This window comes from Pongo pygmaeus, chromosome 19 (genome assembly GCF_028885625.2).
Source record: "Pongo pygmaeus isolate AG05252 chromosome 19, NHGRI_mPonPyg2-v2.0_pri, whole genome shotgun sequence".
NCBI classification, from domain to species: domain Eukaryota; kingdom Metazoa; phylum Chordata; class Mammalia; order Primates; family Hominidae; genus Pongo; species Pongo pygmaeus.
The window spans coordinates 44039149-44061799 of NC_072392.2; the positions used below are offsets into that span (position 1 = coordinate 44039149).

General features: G+C 36.3%; 1 protein-coding gene across 2 annotated transcripts in view; it reads left to right on the plus strand.

Moving 5' to 3' along the window:
- NLK (nemo like kinase) overlaps nt 1-22651 on the plus strand; it is a 152759-nt gene that overhangs the window by 77025 nt on the left and 53083 nt on the right. For both annotated transcript variants that reach the window (XM_054458628.2, XM_054458630.2), the window contains exons 2-3: nt 3898-4027; nt 13929-13984. In XM_054458628.2, the coding sequence (XP_054314603.1) occupies nt 3898-4027; nt 13929-13984 (186 nt within the window). The remainder of the gene's footprint in view (nt 1-3897; nt 4028-13928; nt 13985-22651) is intronic.

Here is a 22651-nt window from a genome sequence, read left to right on the forward strand (position 1 = left end):
TGCTTCCTGTTTTGTTATTGTACTCTTTTGATCAACTCTGTATCTCTCTGAAAAATGACTTGTGGATTCTTCTGGCTTTTTAAAAAACAGTTGAATTTATGAGTACAAAGAAGTACTGATAAACTCTGGACAGGTGTAAGTAAGGATTCTTTCTCACAACTCCTAAACATGCTGCTTGAAGTATTAATTTAAAACTTAGGAAGTAAACTCCTGTAAGTAAAACTTGACTGTTTAAGAAGGGAATCAGATGAAATGACAGATGCACTGTCTTATTTAAGGCATCCAGTGTTGAGGAGAGAAAGTAACTGCCCCAGAATTGTAGGTATAAGGATGGCTCCTTTTTTTCTGAAATGAAGAAACTCGTACTAAATGTTGTTCATTATCTCTACAGCTGGAGCTTCATTAGCAAGTGCAGTTAGAATAACCAGGGTATGGCAGCAGCAGAGAAACTAAGCGCCTCAAGCCTTTGAGTAACAAAAAATAAAAGAATTCCTGTATAACATGCTTCCACACTTATCTGTGTTCTGTGGTACTGTTTGTGCTGAACCAAAGCATCTGCTACCTCAAGTTAAGAGAGAACAAACTCAACATGGCGTGAAATTACTGCACTGCCGTTCACATTCATTAGAGTTATATTGTTGCCAGCTGCAGGCATGACTGGCTTTTGCATGAATAATAAAATGCTGCTTTGTGAATTTTACTTTAAAACATTACAAGACGTAGTACTCACCTTGAGCCTGTGTCAAGTATTTTCAGGAGTGGGTTTATCTCCTTTAGTGGCTTTTCTCACCATAATAGGGTAACCAGTAAGTAGTAGTCAGAAGGTAGGAAGAAGTATTGTATGAGGCCTTTGGAAAGGGCATTGTGTTGAATCAATTTATCTCATGTTTAAAAACTAATATTTATTGTGCCCGGCTAACTGTTAAAGGTATTAAAATTATTAAATTGTCATTTGGCAACCATCATAATAATTGATTCAGGCAAAAATCATGAGTGGATACTAAAGTTAATGAATCAAAGTTCAGTGAGGAATAGGATATTTACACAGTTACAAAGGGAAAAAAATAGTAACTTTATAGTGGAGAAACCTGGCAGACACCTCATTCAAGTGATTAAAGTTATCAACAGTAATGGGACATGTTGACATTATATGCCTCCTGAGATGATGCACTGAGAAGGCATCAGTTCTTTGTTGTTTCTGTCAAAAATGAATAATCTGAATCTAGTTATGAGAAAACACCAAACCCAAATTAAGGGCTAGTCTTCAAAGTAACTGGCCTGGTCTGTATATTTCACAAATGGCAGTCATGAAAGACATGCCAAATAACTTCTAGATTAGAGAAGACCAAAGAGACGTGACAGTTGAATACAACGTGTGATCTGAAGTTTTCCCTTTTTCGTATTTCACTGACATTTTTCTCTTCTAGCAGCTAGATACTGAAGTAGTATATTTAAACAGAAAAAAAGTACTTCTAACTAATAGTCTGAATACAGCAATATATCAATGTCCCCTCCTATTTTCTAGTTTATGTGGATTTTCATCAGTATTGCAGATTTGGCTTGGGGTGTGTGTGTGTGTGTGTGTGTGTGTGTGTGTAAAATACAGACAGGGTCTCACTGTGTTGCCTAGGCTGATCTCAAACTCCTGGCCTCAAATGATCCTCCTGTCTCAGCCTCCCAAAGTGCTGGGATTAACAGGTGTGAGCCACTGCGCCCTGCCTGGGTTCGTATTTTTTAAGCAACAGTCATGAATGTTAGGTCTCCTGGCCTACTTGAGTTACATATGAAGCTATTGAAAATTCACAATTGCCTGTAGTCCCAGAAGGCTGAGGCAGGAAGACTGTTTGAGCCCAAGAGTTCCAAGCTGCAGTGATCTATAATTGTGCCACTGCACTCCAGCCTGGGTGACAGTGAGATCCTGTCTCTAAAGAATAATAATAATAGATAATACTTGTTTTATCAAAATATTGGCCAATGGAAGAAAATGAAGTCATCGTGTTGTTAAAAAATACTAGAATACTCAGTAGAGATAGCACCATGTTAAGGAAAAAAAATACTAGAATACATCATTTCAGAGTTTCATGAGCACTTAGAAAAGGAAGTAGTGATCACTAAAATGAATCCATAAAGAAGTTTGATATGGTTTTTAGACAGATATGTAGATAATAGGAATTTTTATTTTCAGGAAAGCAATTTGATGAGTGTCTGATTTCCTGAGTGATTGTAGTTCATTGAATGAGTAATTGAATATCCGTACTCAAGGTTAATGATTGAATGTCAGTCTTGTTGATGATTTCTAGTATTGTATCTGTTGCAGAGATTATTCTCAGTCCTGTTCTAAACTTTAATAACTTAGAGACATTAATGTCACATGGATCAATTCTTTTTTCTTTTTTTTGAATACAGGCAGAGTCTTGCTGTATTGCCCAGGCTGGTCTCAAACTCCTGGTCTCAGGCAGTCCTCCTGCCTCAGCCTCCCACAGTGCTGGGGACAGAGGCATGAGCCACTGAGCCCAGCCTCAAATTTTAAAATGACACAAATTTAGGAGGAATAAATACTCAGAGCATTGGATGATCAGAACAGGGGCTGAACGATAATAGCTGAGAATGTTAGGCAGGATCTAGCTAAATAAATTGGACAGAAATAAATTCTACCAGAACAACCAATCTTAGTATGATAGGTAGAAGGGAAAAAAAAAAAAGCTCTAGGTTAATTCATGGAAAGTCAGTTTGCCAAATGACCAATTGGCCATGTATACTCAATTTATTGGTATTTCTTTTTTCTTTCTTTTCTTTTTTTTTTTTTTTTTTTTTTGAGACAGAGTCTCGTTCAGTTGCCCAGGCTGGAGTGCAGTCAAGAAATCTTGGCTAACTGCAACCTCTGCCTCCACGTTCAAGCAATTCTTGTGCCTCAGCCTCCCAAGTAGCTGGGATTACGGGCATGCACCACCACGCCCGGCTAAGTTTTGTATTTTTGGTAGAGATGGGGTTTCACCATGTTGGCCAGGCTGGTCTCGAACTCCTGGCCTCAGGTGATCCACTCACCTCGGCCTCCCAAAGTGCTGGGATTACAGGCGTGAGCCTCTGAGCCTGGCCTGACATTCTTTTAACTGTTTAGTTAATATGTATCAACTGGGTTCAGTCAGAAAAACAGAAACCACACTCCTGTTTCAAACATGGGGAAATATAATACAGGAAATTGGTTATATAGGTGTTAGAAGGCTAAAAGAGAAAAAAAAGGGAGTGGGGGGACACCGTTATTAAAAAGATAGTAACTGCAAGAAGCAACTACCACACTAAGAGCTGGGAAATAAAAGGGATGAGGTTATCATTACTTGGGAGCTAGAGAGATTCCTAAGCTGGCACCCAGACTTCTAAGGAGGGGACATTGTTCAACTGCTGCTTATATTGAAGTCCATATTACTAAAAGATGTTCATATACATAAGAAATCTAAATATTTAAATTGTGTTTGAACATGTCTTCCCTCTCAAATGTAGTTCTGAAAATAAAGCATAAAACTAATTTGACTTTTATCAAATTAATGATCTATGCTGTTTCTGTATGTTTGTTTTTTCCCGTCTTTAAAATGGCTTTACCACTAATACCTCTCCTACCTCAGTATAAACTGACCTCTCAGAAAGAGTAAGTGTTTATAGAAATTTAGACAGGGATTTTTTTTTTAAAGCATGGCAGATGAGTTGGGTGACCAAACATTCTCTTTAATTATAGGTGTGTACTCTTTTATCTTTCTCACTGACACCTTAAGCTTCATTAAGTGGACTTAATGTTGAGTTTTTTAAGATAAAGATATTGTCATGATCTGAAACATTGGAAAACAAGGTGTGGAACTGATTTCTCTGTCTTTTTTTTCCCTTCCCCAAATATTGCTTCTTTAGGTCAGTAACAGATCCGAGAGATGGAAAGAGAGTAGCGCTCAAAAAGATGCCCAACGTCTTCCAGAATCTGGTCTCTTGCAAAAGGGTCTTCCGGGAATTGAAGATGTTGTGTTTTTTTAAGCATGATAATGTAAGTGAAATTGGTATTTGGGGGAAACTATTTCCTAAGCCTCCTGCATTGAATTAGTAAAGAGCAGATGCAGTTTAAAAGGGCACCTATAAGGAAAATTTGGAAATTGGTACAGTTTTATGCCAAAATGTGAAAAGAAATAAGTGCACCAGTGAGGTTATAGGAGAATACCTATTGATAGGCTTTCAATTCATACATTCTTATTGAAAGAGATGCACACACACACACACACACACACACACACAAGTTTTCTAAGCTGTAGTCTTTCAGTGCTTTGCTTTCCTTTTATATATACTTTTTATATCTGTCTATGACTGTCTTAAATTTTCACTATTGAGATTAGTGGTTTTCAACCTTAGCATATTAGACTCACCTGGGGAGTCCATTTTATCAGCATTTTATTTGAAGGTTTGAAAATTACACTATGAATTGTATGACATGCACAAGCCCTAAACTCCAAATCAGGAAACGTTGAACCTATTGAGTTTCACATTGGCTTCTGAAATGTGGTGTGCACTCTCATTTGTCAATCTGAATGTCTTTTTCAATTCTAAGAATACAAGCTATTAAATATGTTTAAAGCCCATAGAAAAGGAGCATATATTTGTAGGGAAATAGGTTATTAATAGAAACCACAACCAAGGTTTTTATTGAGGGGCTTGGAAACCTGAGACAAATTAGACCCTTTTTGTGACTGAACAATGAGAAAGTATAAGTGAATTCAAGTGAATTCTAAGATTGATTGATTGACAGGTAAATATTGATGCAAAGCAAATATTGATATTTAGCCGAGGAATAATACTAATATTCAACACAAAAATAGAGTGTAGTGATTTATGTAGTGAGTGATTTAAGTGGAAATAATTGACCCTTGATTTTAAGTGCTTTATCTTTATCTCTTAATATTTTAAATCAGAGATTAAGTTAGAGATGTGGGAAACAGTTTCTCCTATAAAAACAGTACATCCCTTAAGGTAACATAGGCTAGCTTATTTATGGCTGTGTTTAGAGATGTGAAGGCTTATAGACAAATGGACTCATGTTTTGACAGAACTTTCCTTCAGCTAATCCTGAGTTAAAAATTTGATACATGTAAAATTTACCTGGAGGTTGCCAGCATTAGAATATGTTTTCATTTTCATGTGAAAAGAAAAACTGCCTCAAATTCTTTATATAATACTCAACCTATGCTATTTTAATTGCCATAATAAAAACTTATCAGAAAAAAATTATGATTTATCGTGAGTCTGAGTGCTTATTTGCACAAAAAACTTGAGAACTTTGGCCAAAGGTTTGGTCTCACTTTAAGAAGCAAATTTTGCAAAAGTTTGAGGTATTTGTTAAAACTGGGAGTACTAAACTTACCATATGGTTCACTTGAAGCTCCTTGGTTTGACATAGTTCATTTTATTGATTATTCCTCTTGAAATTCTCTTGCCTTAATTTTTTTAAAGGGTATTGCTGTGTTTTAGTCAATTGGAACTGCCTAGCAATGTGCTTGTTTTAATACATTTTAAAATACCACTTGAAGCCAGGGACAATGGCTGCATTTGTAATCCTAGCTCCTCAGAAGGCTGAGGTGGTAGGATCAGTTGAGTCCAGGAGTTCAAGACCAGCCTGGACAACATAACGAGACCTCATCTCTAAAGAAGAAAGTTTTTTAAATTAGCTGGGTGTGGTGGCACACATCTGTAGTCTCAGCTATTTGGGAGGCTGAGGTGGGAAGATCACTTGAGCCAGGAGTTCAAGGTTGCAGTGAGTTATGATGAACCACTGCACTTCAGTCGGGGTGCAGAGCAGGACTCCATCTCTAAAGAAAAACTACACACACAAAACAAAATACCACTTGAGTTACTATTTTACTACCAGTGCCTCAGATTTTAGAAATAATTTAGAATAATGTCTAGTTCTTTCTTAGTTATTTCTTGACCTTGCCTTAGTGTGTCACCTCAGCATCAAAGAGTGCAGACCTTCTTTCATTGTCAGAGACTCAAGTAAAGGTATCCATGATGAGAAAATATTTCAAGGGTGGCATCAGAAATTTGCTTACTCGGGGCCGGGCTTAGTAGCTCATGCTTGTAATCCCAGCACTCTGGGAGGCCAAGGCAGCTGGATCATTTGAGTCCAGGAGTTCAAGACCAGCCTGGGCAACGTTGCAAAACCCCATCTCTACAAAAAATAAAAAATTAGCTGGGTTTGGTGGCACACGCCTATAGTCCCAGCTACTCAGGAGGCTGAGGTGGGAGGATCACTTGAGCCTCGGAGGCAGAGGTTACAGTGAGCCAAGATCACGACACTGCACTCCAGCCTGGGCACAGAGCGAGATACCATCTCAAAAAAAAAAAAAGAAAGACAAAAAAGAAATTTGCTTACTAATGATGTCAATGGCTTATTATATTCAGACCAATCTTGGCTTCTTCTATAAAGGAGGGGTGGTGTAATAAGCTGCTGTTTGTCTAGTTGGTATTTTTGCTCATGACTCATTCCTAATAACTAATTAAGTTACAAAGACAGTGTCAAAGGGAGTAGCGTAAGAAAAATAAACTGAATTTGTGAAAATCACACCAATTAAAACATACAAGCAATTCTAATATAGTTTCTAAGAGCTGTCCTTTAAAGTCAGAACTAGGTTTGAATTTTGGTTCTACTATTTTGTACTATTGTGTCTTGAACCTTAACTTCTCCAAGCTTTAAGTTTTTTTCATTTTTGAAGCAGGCATGGTAAAAGCAGAAATAACTGTATATGATTGTTGTAGAAATTAAATTTTTTTAATGCATATAAATCTGCTCAACACACAACCACTATTTGGAGCTGCTGAGCCCTATCATAGAAGAGTGCCTGTGACATCTGTGAAAGTGTTTAAAAGTGAGGCACATAGTTGAAGATGGCACAGCACCACTATTTTATATACAATAGATCTCTGCTATCTCTGAGATCTATTTCCAAAAGGATCTCAGGGCCAGCATAACTACTATGTGTGGAATGCCAGTCTAAGAGGCAACTGGTATTTGATCTAGTTAAGGCAGCAAATGTTTATTTATTGTGTCCTGTGTAAGGAGTGCAGTGCTAGGTCATGTGGAGGATACAATAAAGGCTTAAAACACTTCCTTTTTGAAGGGGTATGTTTAATATTGCTCTGTGTCAGGAGATATGCTAGATACTTTACATATATTAATTAATTTACTCCTTAAAAATCGTGTCAGATAGGGCTTGTTAACCTTACTTTGTGGAGGAGGAACCAAAGGCTTGGAGTTAAGTAACTTGCCCAAGGTTAAGGTGGCACAGATTGGACTGTAAATCTGTCTTACTGTAGAGCCCATATTCATTGATTCAGTAAACTTTTATTATGCACATCCTGTATGCCTAAACTACATTAGCTCCTGGTGTCTTTACCTTCAAATAGTTGAAATGATTTTCATAATGTGATAACTACTATGATAAAAGCACTGTGGGAGGGTTGCCTGCATGGTTAAACATTAAGCCAGGATAGCTGTGTGCATAGCAAAGAGCTGGACAACCAAAACCTAGAAATGTATTCAAAGATTCCCTGGAGAGGGGGACCTTAAAACACAGATTCATGGGTCTTACCTTGCACCTACTAAATTGTAATCTCTGGAGTTGAGGCCCAGGTATCTGATTTTTTAAAGCTTCTTCTCAGGTGGCAGGTGAGTACCATAATATTAAGAAAAGAGAAAAATTCTTGTGGTCTTTGAAACTCAAAGATGCATCAAACACAGAGAAGGAAAATCTTAATATGAGCCTTTTGAGAACAAGATTTGATTGAAGAAGAAAGGAATGTCATGATAAAAATGGCATTTAGAAAGATCTTGGTCATTGTAGGAAGGTTGGATTTTAATTTGGATGGCTTTTTATGTGTCAAAGAATAGTAACAAAGCCTGGGAAGCTTTGGATTTTCTTTTGAAAGGAACCTTCAAAGTCACTGTATCAAATTCATTGATTTCAGGTGATCTGACTGAATTTTTACACACATACACACGCACATCTGAGTACCTACTTCACCATCTTAAAGAACGCATTCACCTTGATGAAGTAACTTGGGGAAACAGAAATGGGTTTAGCTTTCTAAAAATTGGTGTTTAGGCTTACTACTAGTATCTATCTGAGCTTTTGTAAAATCTGGCAGAATCTTCTCTCTACCCACCTATGCATTTGTGCTTGTACGTGTATTATACATGCATAGTTGTCATATGATCAGCAGGGAAAGTGATGATTTAGGTTTTTTGGATCTTTGAGATGAAAGCTATGAATCCTCTCAGAAAAATGCACATATATACAATTTTAATGTCATTTTAGGCTTTCACTTGTCCTCTAAAGCCCATTTAGAGCCCCCTTAGGGTCTATTGATTCCTGCCAAGAGCCCCTGTAACACAAGTCTTGGACATTTTTCTTGTCTTTAGACAATAACACTAAGTACACAGTAGGCAGCGATTCTATTTGAAGAGTGAGTGAGTGAATGAAAGTGACAGAAAAAAAGAAATCTAAGGGCCTGGAGTGATAACTTCTGTGATCTCTCTCTTGGGGTTACTTTTTCTTGTCCTAGCTCTGGAGTGCTCCAGAGAGGGCTAGAATGAGACAAAGAAGCTTCATTCATTTTCCTTTGTATAGTCTGACCTAACTCATACAACACCCCTTTGGGTTCATAAGTAGGTTACAGAATCATACAATATGGGAAAAACAGATATGGCCTATCTTTTAATACAGACATGCTGTTCAGACATTAGTAATACTGAGTGCTAACTAATACTAACTGTTGTGCCACTAAGGAGTTGGAAAAAGCAAAGGATGCTGTAGAGGTAGGTTACTTTTCAAGGAATTTGGTTTTGTTTGCTGTGTTCCTAAAGTTTATAGTTCTGGGCAGATTACTGTCACATTTAAAATAATACAGTCTCCCATGTTCATGGATTGGAAGACTCAATGTGATTGATAGGTCTTTTCTTTGCAAGTAGTGCTATACATTTCAGTGTAATCTTAATCACAGTCCCAGCAAGGTTTTATGTCTATATGTGTATGGAAATTCACAAACATCCTAAAACTTATGAAATGCAAAAGATGTAAAATAGCCCAGACAATCTTAAAGAAGTTAAATAAAGTTAGAAATTCATACTACCAAGTATTGAGACTGTTGTCCAATATTGAGACTGAATCCCAGGAGCAACAGAAGGTATAAAGCACAAGATATGGAGCCAGAACAAGGATAGACAGATAGATTAATGGAACAGAATAGAAAGTTTGTAAACTGGCATACTACATACACGTTCACCTGATTTACAAGAGAGGTGCCACTATAATCCAGTGGGGAATGGATGACCATTTCAATAAACAGTTCTGAGTCCATGAGACATCCATATTTTAAAAATTAACCTTAGCCATGCACCATATACATAAATTAATTCAAAATGGATCATAGACTTAAATGTGAAAGGTAAAATAATAAAACTCCTAGAATAAAACATAGGCAAATATCTTCATGACTAAGATAAGCAAAGATGTCTTAACCGGACAGATAAAACACCCATAAAAAATTGTTTAATTGGACACTATTAATTTCTATTAACATTAATGTTAAGAACAAAATGTTCAATTAAGAGAATGAAAAGACAGACCTCGGACATATATCCAATAAAATACTTGTTCCCATAAAATATTATGGGCTAGAACAATTTTTAAAATATTCAGTGTTTGAGGAAGACAATTAGAAATAAATGTTTTACTTGATATTTTTCAGACTGAATTATATATCTAAATATCATATGTAAAGAGCTTCTATAGTTTTGCCCAAAGACTTAATGAAAAATTTCACAAAAGAGGATAACGTATCAAAGTGTTCAAAGTCATTATTCATCAGAGAAATGTAAATTAAAACGACATTGAGTTAACACTATGTACCCAACAGACTGGCTGAAATTAAAAAGACTGACAATACCAACTGTTGGCAAGGACGTAGATCCTGAAACTCTAATCCATTGCTAGTGAGAGCATAAATTTGTAAAACTACTTCAGAAAACTGGCAATTTGTACTAAAGCTAAATATACACCTACCCAATGACCCAGCAATTCTATTTAGTATACACTCAAGAGAAATGAATGCATGTATTTACCAAAAGAGTGTACAAGAATGTTCATAGCAGCATTACACATAATAGGTAGCAATTGGAAACAATATAAATGTCTGCCAACAGCACTCTGGATAAGTACTTTGTGATATAGTCCAGTTGAATAATAGCACACTACACATCACCAAAAAGGATAAATCACTGATTCACACAGGAACATGAATGAATCTCACAGGCATAACCGTAAATGAAAGAATCTATACGCAAAAGACTTCACTCTTTATTATGCAATTTGTGTAAAGTTCAAGTACACACAAAATGAATCTTTGGTGACAGAAGTAAAAACAGTGCCAGGATGGGTTTTGACTGAAAAAAGGGTAAATGGGCTGGGTGCAGTGGCTTATGCCTGTAATCCCAGCACCTTAGGAGGCCAAGGTGGGTGGATCACGAGGTCAGGAGTTCGATACCAGCCTGGCCAGCATGGTGAAACCCCATCTCTACTAAAAATACAAAAGTTAGCCAGGCGTGGTGACGCATGCCCGTAGTCCCAGCTACTTGGGAGGCTGAGGCAGGAGAATCGCTTGAATCCGGGAGGCAGAGGTTGCGGTGAGCCGAGGTCGTGCCACCGCCCTCCAGCCTGGGAGACAGAGCAAGGCTCCCGTCTCAAAAAAAAGCAAAGGGGCTAAAATGTCTAACTTCTTAACCTGGGTGGTATTTACATAGAAATATGTGTGTATATAAAAATGGATCAAGTTGTACTCAGAATTTGTATACCTTATGCTACAACTCTATAAAAAAAAAATAGTAATGATATAGTCTCTACCGTAAAGAACTTAGAATCTATTGTGGGGAGAGAGTGGGAAAAGAGTAGCTCCTTTGCTAAATGGGATTTAATTGTGTTCTTTATATTCTTATTCTTATTCTTGTCTTTGAGTCCTTGGCAGAGTAGAAACTCGATAAATGTTGATTCTGTGAATGAACAGATAAATTTCTTGTCTTTATAGTTAGGATTGAGATTATTCACAGGAATTAATTATTTTATTGATAAAGAGCTGACTGAGACTAAGCTATTTTCTTATGTAACCAGTTTATAGTGAATCTTCTAACATCATGGAGGTTAAAATCCTAAAAAGCAGCTAACATAATGAGCTTTTGTGTTTCTTAAAAGATTTGTGAAATGTGCAGAGACACTGTTAAGAAATGTGTTTGGTAATGACTATCATTTAAAGACATAACTTCAATTCATTTTTTAATTAGACAAGTCTGCTTGCATTTTTTTGTATTTGAAATCCTTTGAAGAGTGTGGTATTTGAGGATACTTCAATTCTTTACAAGCCAAAGTCTTTACGAGCACGTATTTATATCTTAAGGCTAATCTCACGTACTTTATTCCCTCAAATAATAGTGGGACTTATAGAGAATCTCAAGCTATTTAAATGGGGTGTCAGGCATGAAGTCTGGAGTTTCAAACTCTGCCACTATACCTTCTCACTTACTCATTTACATTGCTTTTGAGATTCCTAGATCATTTCTACTGGTCTAAATACTGTTTTTACCACCTAGAAGCACTATAGAATGCCATCCTCTGATAAACATTTTGGAGTAGAAAGAGCAGGAGGATAAAACAACAGGCGTTTAAAAAATTCCAGGCATAGTTTAAAATATTGTACCTTTTGAACTAACAATCACAGCTAAATGCTGTAGTGCAAATGTCTATCCCTGTTTTATATGGCTTTTTTACAAAAAGCCTCATCAAATATGGAGTAAGAAAGCCTCATTCTTCTCTATCAAGGTTTAAAATGTATGGTTGTCACTTTCTTCTAGATAACCTCTAATTATAGCAGATAGATTTGAAGTGTAAAATAGGTTTATATAATGGACGCTGTCACTCATTGCATTCTGTTTCCCCCTTAGACAGGATGTGTGTTGCTCAGATACAGAGTTTAGAGTCCGAAAGATGTCAAGTAAAACACTAATTTCTAATTGCCTTCCTCAGTTGTCAAATATTCATGTTAAAAATTGTTCTGGCACATAATGAGAAATGTATGTGAATTTATTGGTTTAAAAAATATAGCTGGCTAATTATAGGTTTAAAAAATATATAGAAATGAAATAATGTATCTGTCATATGAAAAAAAATCACTCTTCAAAGAAACTGGAAAATCTCTTATTTTCTGTTTATACCAAAATTCTAAATATAAACATTTTAATTCAAAAGGAAAGATAGATATTCCTTATAAAAACATCTAAACTATTTAAAAGCCTCTAACTGGCTTTAAAGTGAGTGAAGAATTTTTCATTACTGGAGGCTTTAATGCATAAAATAAATTTTTACTTAAAATTTATAGTGAGAAATACTTGACTGAAACAAGAATAACCTTTAAAATGAACCAGGTTTCTTCTACACGTAAATTGCAAGAGGAAACGAAAAAGAGATGGTGGAGAAACCTTTAGATTATCAGTCATACTATGTAAATCTTATTTAGCTCCTGATTTAGACTAACAAACTTTTTTTTTAATATGAGAAAATAGAAAATTTGAGAACTGGATATTTGCTGATATTTTTAAACATTTACATTTTAGATTTGATCATTGCAATTTTTAACCTTTTTTTTTCACTAGAGATACTGATTATGGCTGAAATAAGTTTGATATATGCTTGAGAATTATATAGGGAGAGTAAAGGGCAGAGATGAAATAAGAATGTTCATGTGTGTGAATAACTGAGGCCAGGTATTGATTACATGGGTATTCTCTATACTATTCTGCCCACTTTTATGTGTTTGAAGTTCTCTATAGTAAAAAAAAATAAAATAAAAAATAATTTAAGCTACAGATTATAAAATTTGAACTAGTACCACACAATTTATTTCCTGTTAAGTAGTTTCTTCCATGTCCTTTGAGCTTGGTATTTCTCATTAGCTTAGCAAGACAGCTGGGAGGGGATTTGTTTGTTATGTTTTGGTGGCAGAAGTTACACGGGTACTATGCTGCTTTTATAAAGGACTTGCGTCGTAAAGTCTTTTTTCCTCACCCTAGTGACTTCTTTTCTTACAAGAATCTTGGAATAAAATCAAAAATGCTTAGTATGATTTAAAGAGACTTTGTGTAGTTTATTTCATGTCTTCCTCTTCTACTTTATGTTAGTCTATTTTCTTCCTACCCTCTATATTCCATAAGCACTGGCTTTTCTGTTTCTAGAATCTGCCTCAGTGTCTTTACACTGCCTGCCCATCGATCAACCAACTGTTACTCAGCCTTCAAATTCTAGAGTAGTGTTACTTTAGGGAAGCTTTTTCTCTCTACCCTTCTTTACATTTTTCCTCCATAGTAATAGATGTTGTAATCTGTAACTGTTTGTTTAGTGCTTACCTCTTCTGTAGTCATGAGAGCAGGGATGATGTCTATTTTGTTCAACAGGATAACCTAAAAGCTTAGTGCTTGCCAGGTAGAATGCACATAGTAAAGATTTGTTGAACAGAGGAATAAAGGAATGAATGATAGATGTGGCTTCTCACGCTCTTAGAATAACATTGATTGTTTAAAATAGGGCGTTTATTTCAAAAACTCTCTCCTGTGCAGGGATTGTGGTAGCGTGTGGTGTAACCCAATTGCCTCTCTCATTTTGTAAGTCTTTTGGATAGTAAGTGTACGAATCCATCTTAATGTTTAGGACTGTGTTTCTTGACAGATGAATTTAATTTTCAGTGGGCAGTTGTAACTAAGCTTTAAATCATTAAAGAGTTGTTAGTATTTACTTGCATTTATGTCGAATTTTGTTTCCTTTTTAGTTCTCTAAATTTGACTTTTTTTTTCCTTTTCTCAGGTACTCTCTGCCCTTGACATACTCCAACCTCCACACATTGACTATTTTGAAGAAATGTATCCTAACCAGGGAATGTGAAAGAAGGGGACAATTTTTAAAATTAATTTGTTCTTCTAGCACCTTTTGGGGTTCATGCCTTCAAGTGTTTTAAATCTCATCCTTGCAGAAGTGATTGAGTACCTGGAACCAGGTAATTTTGAAATCCTAAGTGTCTGGCAGAGCTCAGTATTATCAACATATCCTGTGTGGTGATGCCACAGAACAGAACATCTGAACAGATATATTTAATCCCCAGACAGCCTTATGAGATAGATTATTATCATCCCCATTTTGCAGATGAAACCAGTGAGGCAGCTATGTTGTAGTAGAACCCAGGAAAGTGCTTTTACCACTATACAACAGCTGCCTGTCGGTTAAGAGAGTAATACTGCCCTTTATTATAACACTTGGGGTAAGATAGAAATTGTAGAGTTAATGTAAGTTAAGTTGTCTTATGTTCCTTAGAATGATGGTGGTGGTAGTGGTGATACTGACATAATAGCCATTACTTATATAGTTTTTATCAGATGCCAGGCACAATTCTAAGCTCTTTACACATATGTTTATTTAATCCTACAAACATTCTCTGGGGAAGGTATTGTGATTACTCCCATGTTACAGAAGAGGAAATTGAGGCACAAAAGGTAAGAAAATTGACCAAGATCACAGAGCTAGTAAGTGTGGGGATGGAGATTTGGTTCCAGGTATTCAGACTATGTAGTCTTGCTTTCAGCCCTTACATATGTGATTCTCAGGATAGAGCCCTTAACGTTCTCCTGTTACTACTGTTGATGTTTAAAAATAGTGTGTTAGACATTGTGAATAATAATGAACTATAAAATAATGGTAAAATAATGCCTGGTGATAGCTCCATGGTAATAATAAAATAATGCATGGTAATAGCTCCTGGGACTGTACAAGAAAAAAATTGAGACATAAGTTAACCTCCCTGACATTCCTGGGCAAAGTGTCACCAGTTTCCATTCCACATTTAACTTGGTAAAGCTTTAAATAAAAGACAGGAAATCCTAAGTCATTGATTTTGGTAAGCTCATGATAGTGCAGTTTATTCAAACTCTAGGCTTTTTTATTAATACTTTAGGCCTATGACTCAGAATGGAAACCAGTGTAATAGTGAGATACTTTTTCTGATTCACCAGTGAGGTAATGAAAATCTCATTCTTACACAGGGGGTTGGGAATTCCATATGAGATTGTTATCTTCGATAACTTCCTAGAAAATAGGAACAATTAAGAGCTTCCCAAGAGAACTAAGCTCGCTGAGGATTTGGGAAACCTTATATGGTAATAGAATTGTCACTGATCAACACTGCTGGGATGTTTTGATCTTTTAAACCAAAAGCTCTTGAATGCTAGTCAGCCCTCCATAGATGTGAAACTGCATCCATGGATGGAAAATATTTGAAAAAATAAAAAATAAATAAAAAATAAAAAGTATAGCTGGGCACAGTGGCTCACACCTGTAATCCCAGCACTTTGGGAGGCTGAGGCAGGGTAGGCAGATCACTTGAGCTCAGGAGTTGAAGACCAGCCTGGGCAACATAACAAGGCCTTGTCTCTACCAAAAATACAAAAAAAATTAGCTGGGTGTAGTGGCACATGCCTGTAGTCCCAGCCACTCAAGAGGCTGAGGCAGAAGGATCAGCTGAGCCCGGGAGGTCAAGACTGTAGTGAGCGGTGATCACACCACTGCACTATAGCCTGGGCGACAGAGTGAGACCTCGCCCTCCTGCCAAAAAAAAAGTGATACAAATTAAAAAGCAGTATAATGACTACTTACATAGTATTTATATTTTATTAGGCATTATAAGTAATTTAGAAATGATTTAAAACATACAGAGGATTGGATACAGGCTATATGCAAATACCACACCATTTTATATAAGGGACGTGAGCATCCATAGATTTTGGTATCCTCCAAGGGTCCTGGAACCAATCCCCCTTGGATACTGAGGGGAAACTGTAATCTTTTAATCCACAAATCCTTTATGGAGTTAATCCTTTTGTGCAGTGAAGGGTTAGTGGACTTGGGGTGCCCCAGCTCTGCACATTCCAAAGAAAAGACTGTCCCTTGACTGGTTCCTGGCTGACAAGAATGTCTTTGTACAGCTGAAATCTTGAGCCTGGCCAGATGGTTCTGACAAACCCTTATTTTAAAAGTACAAAATTAACCTAAGGGTAGAAGGACTGAGAAAGTTCTTTTCTTCTCAACTGTAGGTTAGTAGTAGCAACTGAGGAGAAAGAATTAATGATTCCATTTCATAGACTTCCTGAAGATTACCTGGATCCTCATTGGAGAAAAGGAGAGAACTGGTGGGAATGGATCACCACTTGTTTCATTCAGCAGAAGTACCTTCTTATACCTGGCCGGGAGCTACCCCTCTTTATTCTTTTAGTTGGTGGGAAGGAAATCCATATAGTAGAAAGCATTCCCATCAGTGCATAGTACTGTTTCTGTCTCTTTGGAAATGAAGTTGCTGAAACCAAACCTTAAAATTAGAAGAAATTTCCTTTATTAAATATGAATTTTGCTATATTTTAGCTTGTGTTGGGGGTTCCCAAGACCACCCTCAGGCTCAGTGATTCACTAGAAGAACTCACAGGACCCAGAAAAGCTGTTATTCCCTTGGTGTTCAAGGTTTTTATTGTGGGTCCGTCACATAGGCATGGAGCACCCATGTGAGTGACCTTAGCTGCTGAGTCTCCAGCCCTCCTTTTTCCCTTCCCCTCCAGAGGTCAAACTAATACAGTGTAGCCCAAGGCCCCAGGCAAAGACAGATATTCACCATATATCATATTGTTAGCATAAACTATCTGGCATTCCCAAAGCCCCAGGTATACTAAGATACTATTGTCAGGTGGATATTGCAGTGGCCCAAAGGTTATTTCCTAGAAGTAAGGGGCCAGTCTTGAAGACTTTTGGAATGTGCAGGGTTTGGACAGCCCAGGTCTGCTGAGTTAACCCTTTACTGCACATAGGCCATTATGTGAGGAAAGAATGTTTCCATGTAAGATAATTGGTGAATATGGATATACTGAATAAATGCCAAATATATTTAGGTTCTCTTCATTGAACACTTAGTTAATTCATTATATCCATTTTCTACCTTATAGTTCAGGCACATATTGTTTATATCAGGTGTTTATTTTGGTACTTGGTTTGAAAACTGTGTATGTGCTTCTATAAGATAAGAGTTCTCAGTCACTTATTATTATGGGCCATAATTTAATTGAGTCTAGGAGATCTGATTCATCGTTATTTCAAATACTTACAAAACAGAGGGAAAGTTAGCATAGTTATGGTTTAAAACCATGAGTGATATAGGTTAGTAGCTGTTGGTAGCAAATTTCAACCCATTTCATCAGTTAGAATGTTTCTTTGAAATTTTCCTCCTCAAAATTGTTCACAGATGTTTAAGTAAAGAGCCTTTGTCATAAAATATTCATGGAACCCTCTGGTATACCATTTACTTAAATGTTTTATTTTATTTCATCCTATCATATCACTTAATTTTTTAGCTTCAGGTTAAAAAATTGACGCATTACTCTCACAGTAATTAGCTGACTACAGATGGAAAAATCAAATCTTTCAAACCTAAACTTCAGTAGTCTTCTGTTTTCTGCCTTATAATTCTTAGCTGTATGTAGAAGCATGCATAAAAAAAAGGTAAGCGTTTTCCAGTAGTGGTGTCAATTGGAAAAAACTGAATCCTTTTAACATAAAAAGAAATCATACCTATAGCGGCCACAGGATTATAAAGACTTTTTAAGAAGGAATGATTTAGCTTGGAGTACAAGATACTGAAAAGTTGTATTATAGAACAACTATTAAATGAAAATGTAAGAAATACTTAGTTACATATATCCTCTGCCTTCACTGCTGATTCTTTTAGTGTCCTAAATGGGAAGTTTTCTATGTCCTTTGTTTTGTTTTGTTTTGAGACAGAATTTCGCTCTTTTTTGCCCAGGCTGGAATGCAATGGCATAATCTCGGCTTACTGCAACCTCCACCTCCTAGGTTCAAGAGATTCTTATGCCTCAGCCTCCCAAGTAGCTGAGATACAGGTGCACGCCACCATGCCCGGCTAATTTTGTATTTTTAGTACAGACAGGGTTTCACCATGTTGACCACGCTGGTCTTGAACTCCTGACCACAGGTGATCTGCCGCCTTGTTGGCCTCCCAAAGTGCTGGGATTACAGGCATGAACCACTGTGCCTGGCCATGTGTCCTGTGTTTTTGATACAAATTAATTTGTTGTAGCCAAAGCAAAAAAAAAAAAAAAAAAAATTCCTCAGTTTCCTCTTTTTTTCTCCTTGAAAAATAAAAAACCTATTACCTAAAACATAAAAATATTAAAGATTAATAGGACCTCAAGTTACTATATGAATTCAGCATACTGTATTATCTATGTCAGCAGCTCCCTCTGTAGTAGCTCCGAAATATGGCACACACATTACAAATGGTTTTAGATGTTTTTTAATTTGGAGGATTATTGTGTCTACAGATTTTACAGTAGATAATATTTTGAATTTTAAATAAGTGATCCTGGAATTATGCTTTTAAGAAACTATTTTTGAGGTCTATATGAAGTTCTGTTGTTTTAGGCAAGTTCTTAGTATATAGTTATACATCTAATGGGTTCTTTAATACTTAGTTGAATGGGTCAGTACATCGAGTCAAAAATATATATTTCTATTACTTAAGTTGTGAGGGAAAATAAATAATCCTAAGTAATTATCCACCATACATAAAGTATCACATCATTACACTTTTTCTAAGATTAGAAAAGTTGGGATATATATCACATATTCAAGTTTTAATAGACAAACATTTTAAACCAGCAGGCACTTTTAAACCTAGTATAATAGTTAATATAATTTTAGAAAATTTGAGTTCTGTGTGCATTTTGATGTAATCAAATGTAAAGTAAGAGTATTGGTGTATAGTATCATGCAGTTAATCATGTATTTCCTAAAAGAGACTGAAACTGTAATAAAATTATTACATCAGTGCTCACCAAAAATTTAGTGTGGGTTTTGAAACACCATGCATTTTTAGATAACTCCTTGAAGCAACAAAAAAAAGTCAATATCTAGACTGTAAGTTTTTATAAATCTGCCTACAGGGTTCAACAGATGTAGGACAAGTCAGATGCAAAAGGAGCAATAACTTCTATCATGACCTCTGTATCTTTTAACTTTCTGTCTTCATAGTTTTTAATCTATCTAGGAAATATATTATTTAATAATTTTAAAGATTATATATTTTTCTGAGCTGATGTTTTAGCTTTGAAAGGATTACATTTTTCATTTTGTACTTTGAGTTTCTATTTGGAAATCTGTATGAAAACAGTTTGGTACTTCATTACTTTGAGCCTACTGAAATTTAAATCAAGAGAAACCAGTTCTAATTGTTTATTAGAAAACGGAATTTATTATGCTTCAGTCAGGATTCTGGATGCTCTACAGTGCACATTAACAGGCCCCTTCCCAGAAAGCACTAGTTACCTACAGGGTTGGAAATAAAAATTTGGTTTGCTTTGGGAAAAGCTTATTTTTAACTTGAAGCATAACTTAATATTCTATGAAGACGAACATGGGTGGTGTGAGTCTTCTATGCTAGAAGCAATTACATTCTAAACTCAGTGGAAATGAGAAGTCTAGTGGAGTGTCCGTACACGCTGGTTTGTTGGGACAGTCTTGGATTTTACTTGATGTTCTGGCACAATTATTGTGAAGTTCTCACTCTCAGAAGTGTCACTGTTTGGATGATAGGTTTTGCTTGTGCAGGCAATGTTTTAAATAGGAATCTCTTGTCATAAAGACAGTGAGGAAACCTGTGTGTCCATTTCAGCCAGTAAGAGTCTCTAGTGCTTTGAAACAGCTCTGTAACCCTCAGGAAATCTTAGGAGTCATTAAAAAACTAAGAACAATGGAAACAAAATGCATATATGCTTATGTAAGTGTACTCTTTCTTCAATAATGGTACTACTAAGGACCAGAAATCTATATCCTGGGAGCTTTGAAGATTCCCATATTGTAAGAACTTCCTATTCATTTATTCCATAAACATAAGCATCAACTGTGTTTCCACATTCAGGAAATTCTGTTTTATTCATTGTTACACTGCCAGTACTTAGAACAGTGCCTGACATAAAGTAGGTACAAAATAAATATTTGGTAAATGAACCAATAGATGATTTCTGGTCCAGGTTTATAATCTAGTGGAGGATACAATCACATAAATAATGACAATAATATAGGTTGGAAAGTATAATGATAGAAAAGAACTGACCAGGCACAGTGGCCCATGCCTGTAATCCCAGCACTTGGGGAGGCCGAGGTGGGTGGATCACCTGAGGTCAGGAGCTCGAGACCTGTCTGGCCAACATGGCGAAACCCCGTCTCTACTAAAAATACAAAAATTAGCCGGGTTTGGTGGCGTGTGCCAGTAATCCCAGCTACTCAAGAGGCTGAGGCGGGAGAGTCTCTTGAACCCAGGAGGCGAAGATTGCAGTGATCGTGCGACTGCACTTCAGCCTGGGTGACAGAGAGAGACTCCATCTCCCCGCCAAAAAAAAAAACAAAAGAACCAAGGTATCCTGAGAACACTGGGGGGTTCTGATTTTTACTGTTTCCCATTTTAGTTTCCCACTGAATTACTAGAAAATTCATTTGATGATTTAAAACAAAAACAAAAACTTTCACTTACCCACTATCACTGATCCTTTCTCCTTATCTCTGAAGCCTAGAACAGAAATTTAAAGAAAGGAAAAACCAAAGAAAGGTTGATAGAACAATCCAGGAACAGATAAATTCCTGACTTAACCACCATTTTTGTCAGTATCTGGTTAGCCTTGCTTATTCATTCAGCCAAACCTTTAGCACTACTATGTATATGACATTGTACTAACCTCTGGGATGAATACAAAGATGCATTGTTCATTTATTTAATTTTTTTAAAAATGTAATATGTGAGACTCTATCCTAAATTACTTTGTTCATATCTCCAATTTATAGATAAAGAAACTGTAGCTCAGAGAGGTAAATAACTTGTCCAAGGACACTTAGAAATAACAGAGATGTGATTTGAACCCATATTGTATAGTCCAGTGGGCCAGGAGTGCTCTCAACCCACCATGCTCTGCTGCCTCTTAATGCTTTCCCTGAAGGAAGATACTACAATCAATGGGGGAGAGATGAGCTGTAAAGGGATAACTAACGTGTGGTAGAATGTGCCAAAAGAATATAGTGAGGTAGTGTGGGACTTTAAAAGGAGAGATTACTTCAGGCAGAAAAAAACGATAAGGAAACTGTGTGGAGAAAAGACATTTCAGATGAGCATTGATGGATGAGAAGGATTTGGACAGGTAGCATTGAGGAGGATAGATATTCCAGATGGTGAGAGTAAGTATCAGGAGCATAATTAGGGAATGGTAAATCATCTAGTTGGCCAGAGTTTGATATGCAGAAATAATGAGAAATTAAGCTAGGTGGGGCCAAGTCATGGTGGATTTTGAATGTTGAACTAAGGAAATTGGTCTTTATTCAGCTGACATTGGGCCCCAATGAAAGATTTTTGTGATGAAGAATAACAGAATCAGAAGTGTACTTTAAAAACTTAACAAGGAGTTTGTATTTGATAATGAAAAGGTTCTGGAAATGGATAGTGCTGATGGTTGCACAACATTGTGAATGTGCTTAATACCACTGAATTGCACACTGAAACATGATTAAATGATAAATTTTGTGTTGTGTTTTACCACAATTTTTTAAAAACACCATAACAAGGACCTGACTGTTGGAGCTGAGAGGCAGTGACTGTCGTGAAAGAAGAACAGAATGATGCTTGGCATTTTCCCAGATGGTTTTTCATGATGCTCAATGTTTGTTTTATGCCCTTTCTAACTTTACCCTCAGCAAAGATGTACCAGCAGGTAATACAAAATATGGTTGTTGCCATTACCTTTAAGGAGTTCATGGTTTAATAGAGATGATAGACAGTTTTCAAATAATTATAGTACCAGAATAATCAATTTTACAATAGAGACATTAACCAAATTGTCTTATGGATAAAAAAAAAAACCTGCCCTGGACTCCTTCTCTACTCCCCTACCCCACCCCCCAAAAAAGAGCTGGGAAGACTTACCTGCAACTTAATAATTTTCATAGAATAAAACATGTTCAGTAGTCCTTCCTGTATCAATTCATATAAGAACAGTTACATATTAGTAGGATAAGTATATTTTCAATACCTCTAGTAACACTCTCATTTTTCCACAAAATTTTAATCCATGTCTAATTCCTGTTCATGGGTCCGTGTAACCCTTTTTGCATAGCTTTTCTAATTAAATAACAATATGAAACAGTGCTAATAGATGGCACAACTAAGTGCATAATAGAATATTCATTCTGTAAGAATTAGAAAGTGGGTACTGTGAACAAATGTATTAGGCACTATGTTGTATCATCTATCTAGACAGAGGAGGGAGAGCCTTTTAAATGGACCACTATTTTATTTCATCTCTTCTCAGCTCCCATAAAAAGTACTCAGAAACAGACTCTTTGATATACTTTTCCTAAATTCCTCTTGTAGATTTTTGTTCTCTGTTTATTTTGAATCTTCTTTTTTCTTCAGAACTGTTTCTTTTAGTAACTTTGTC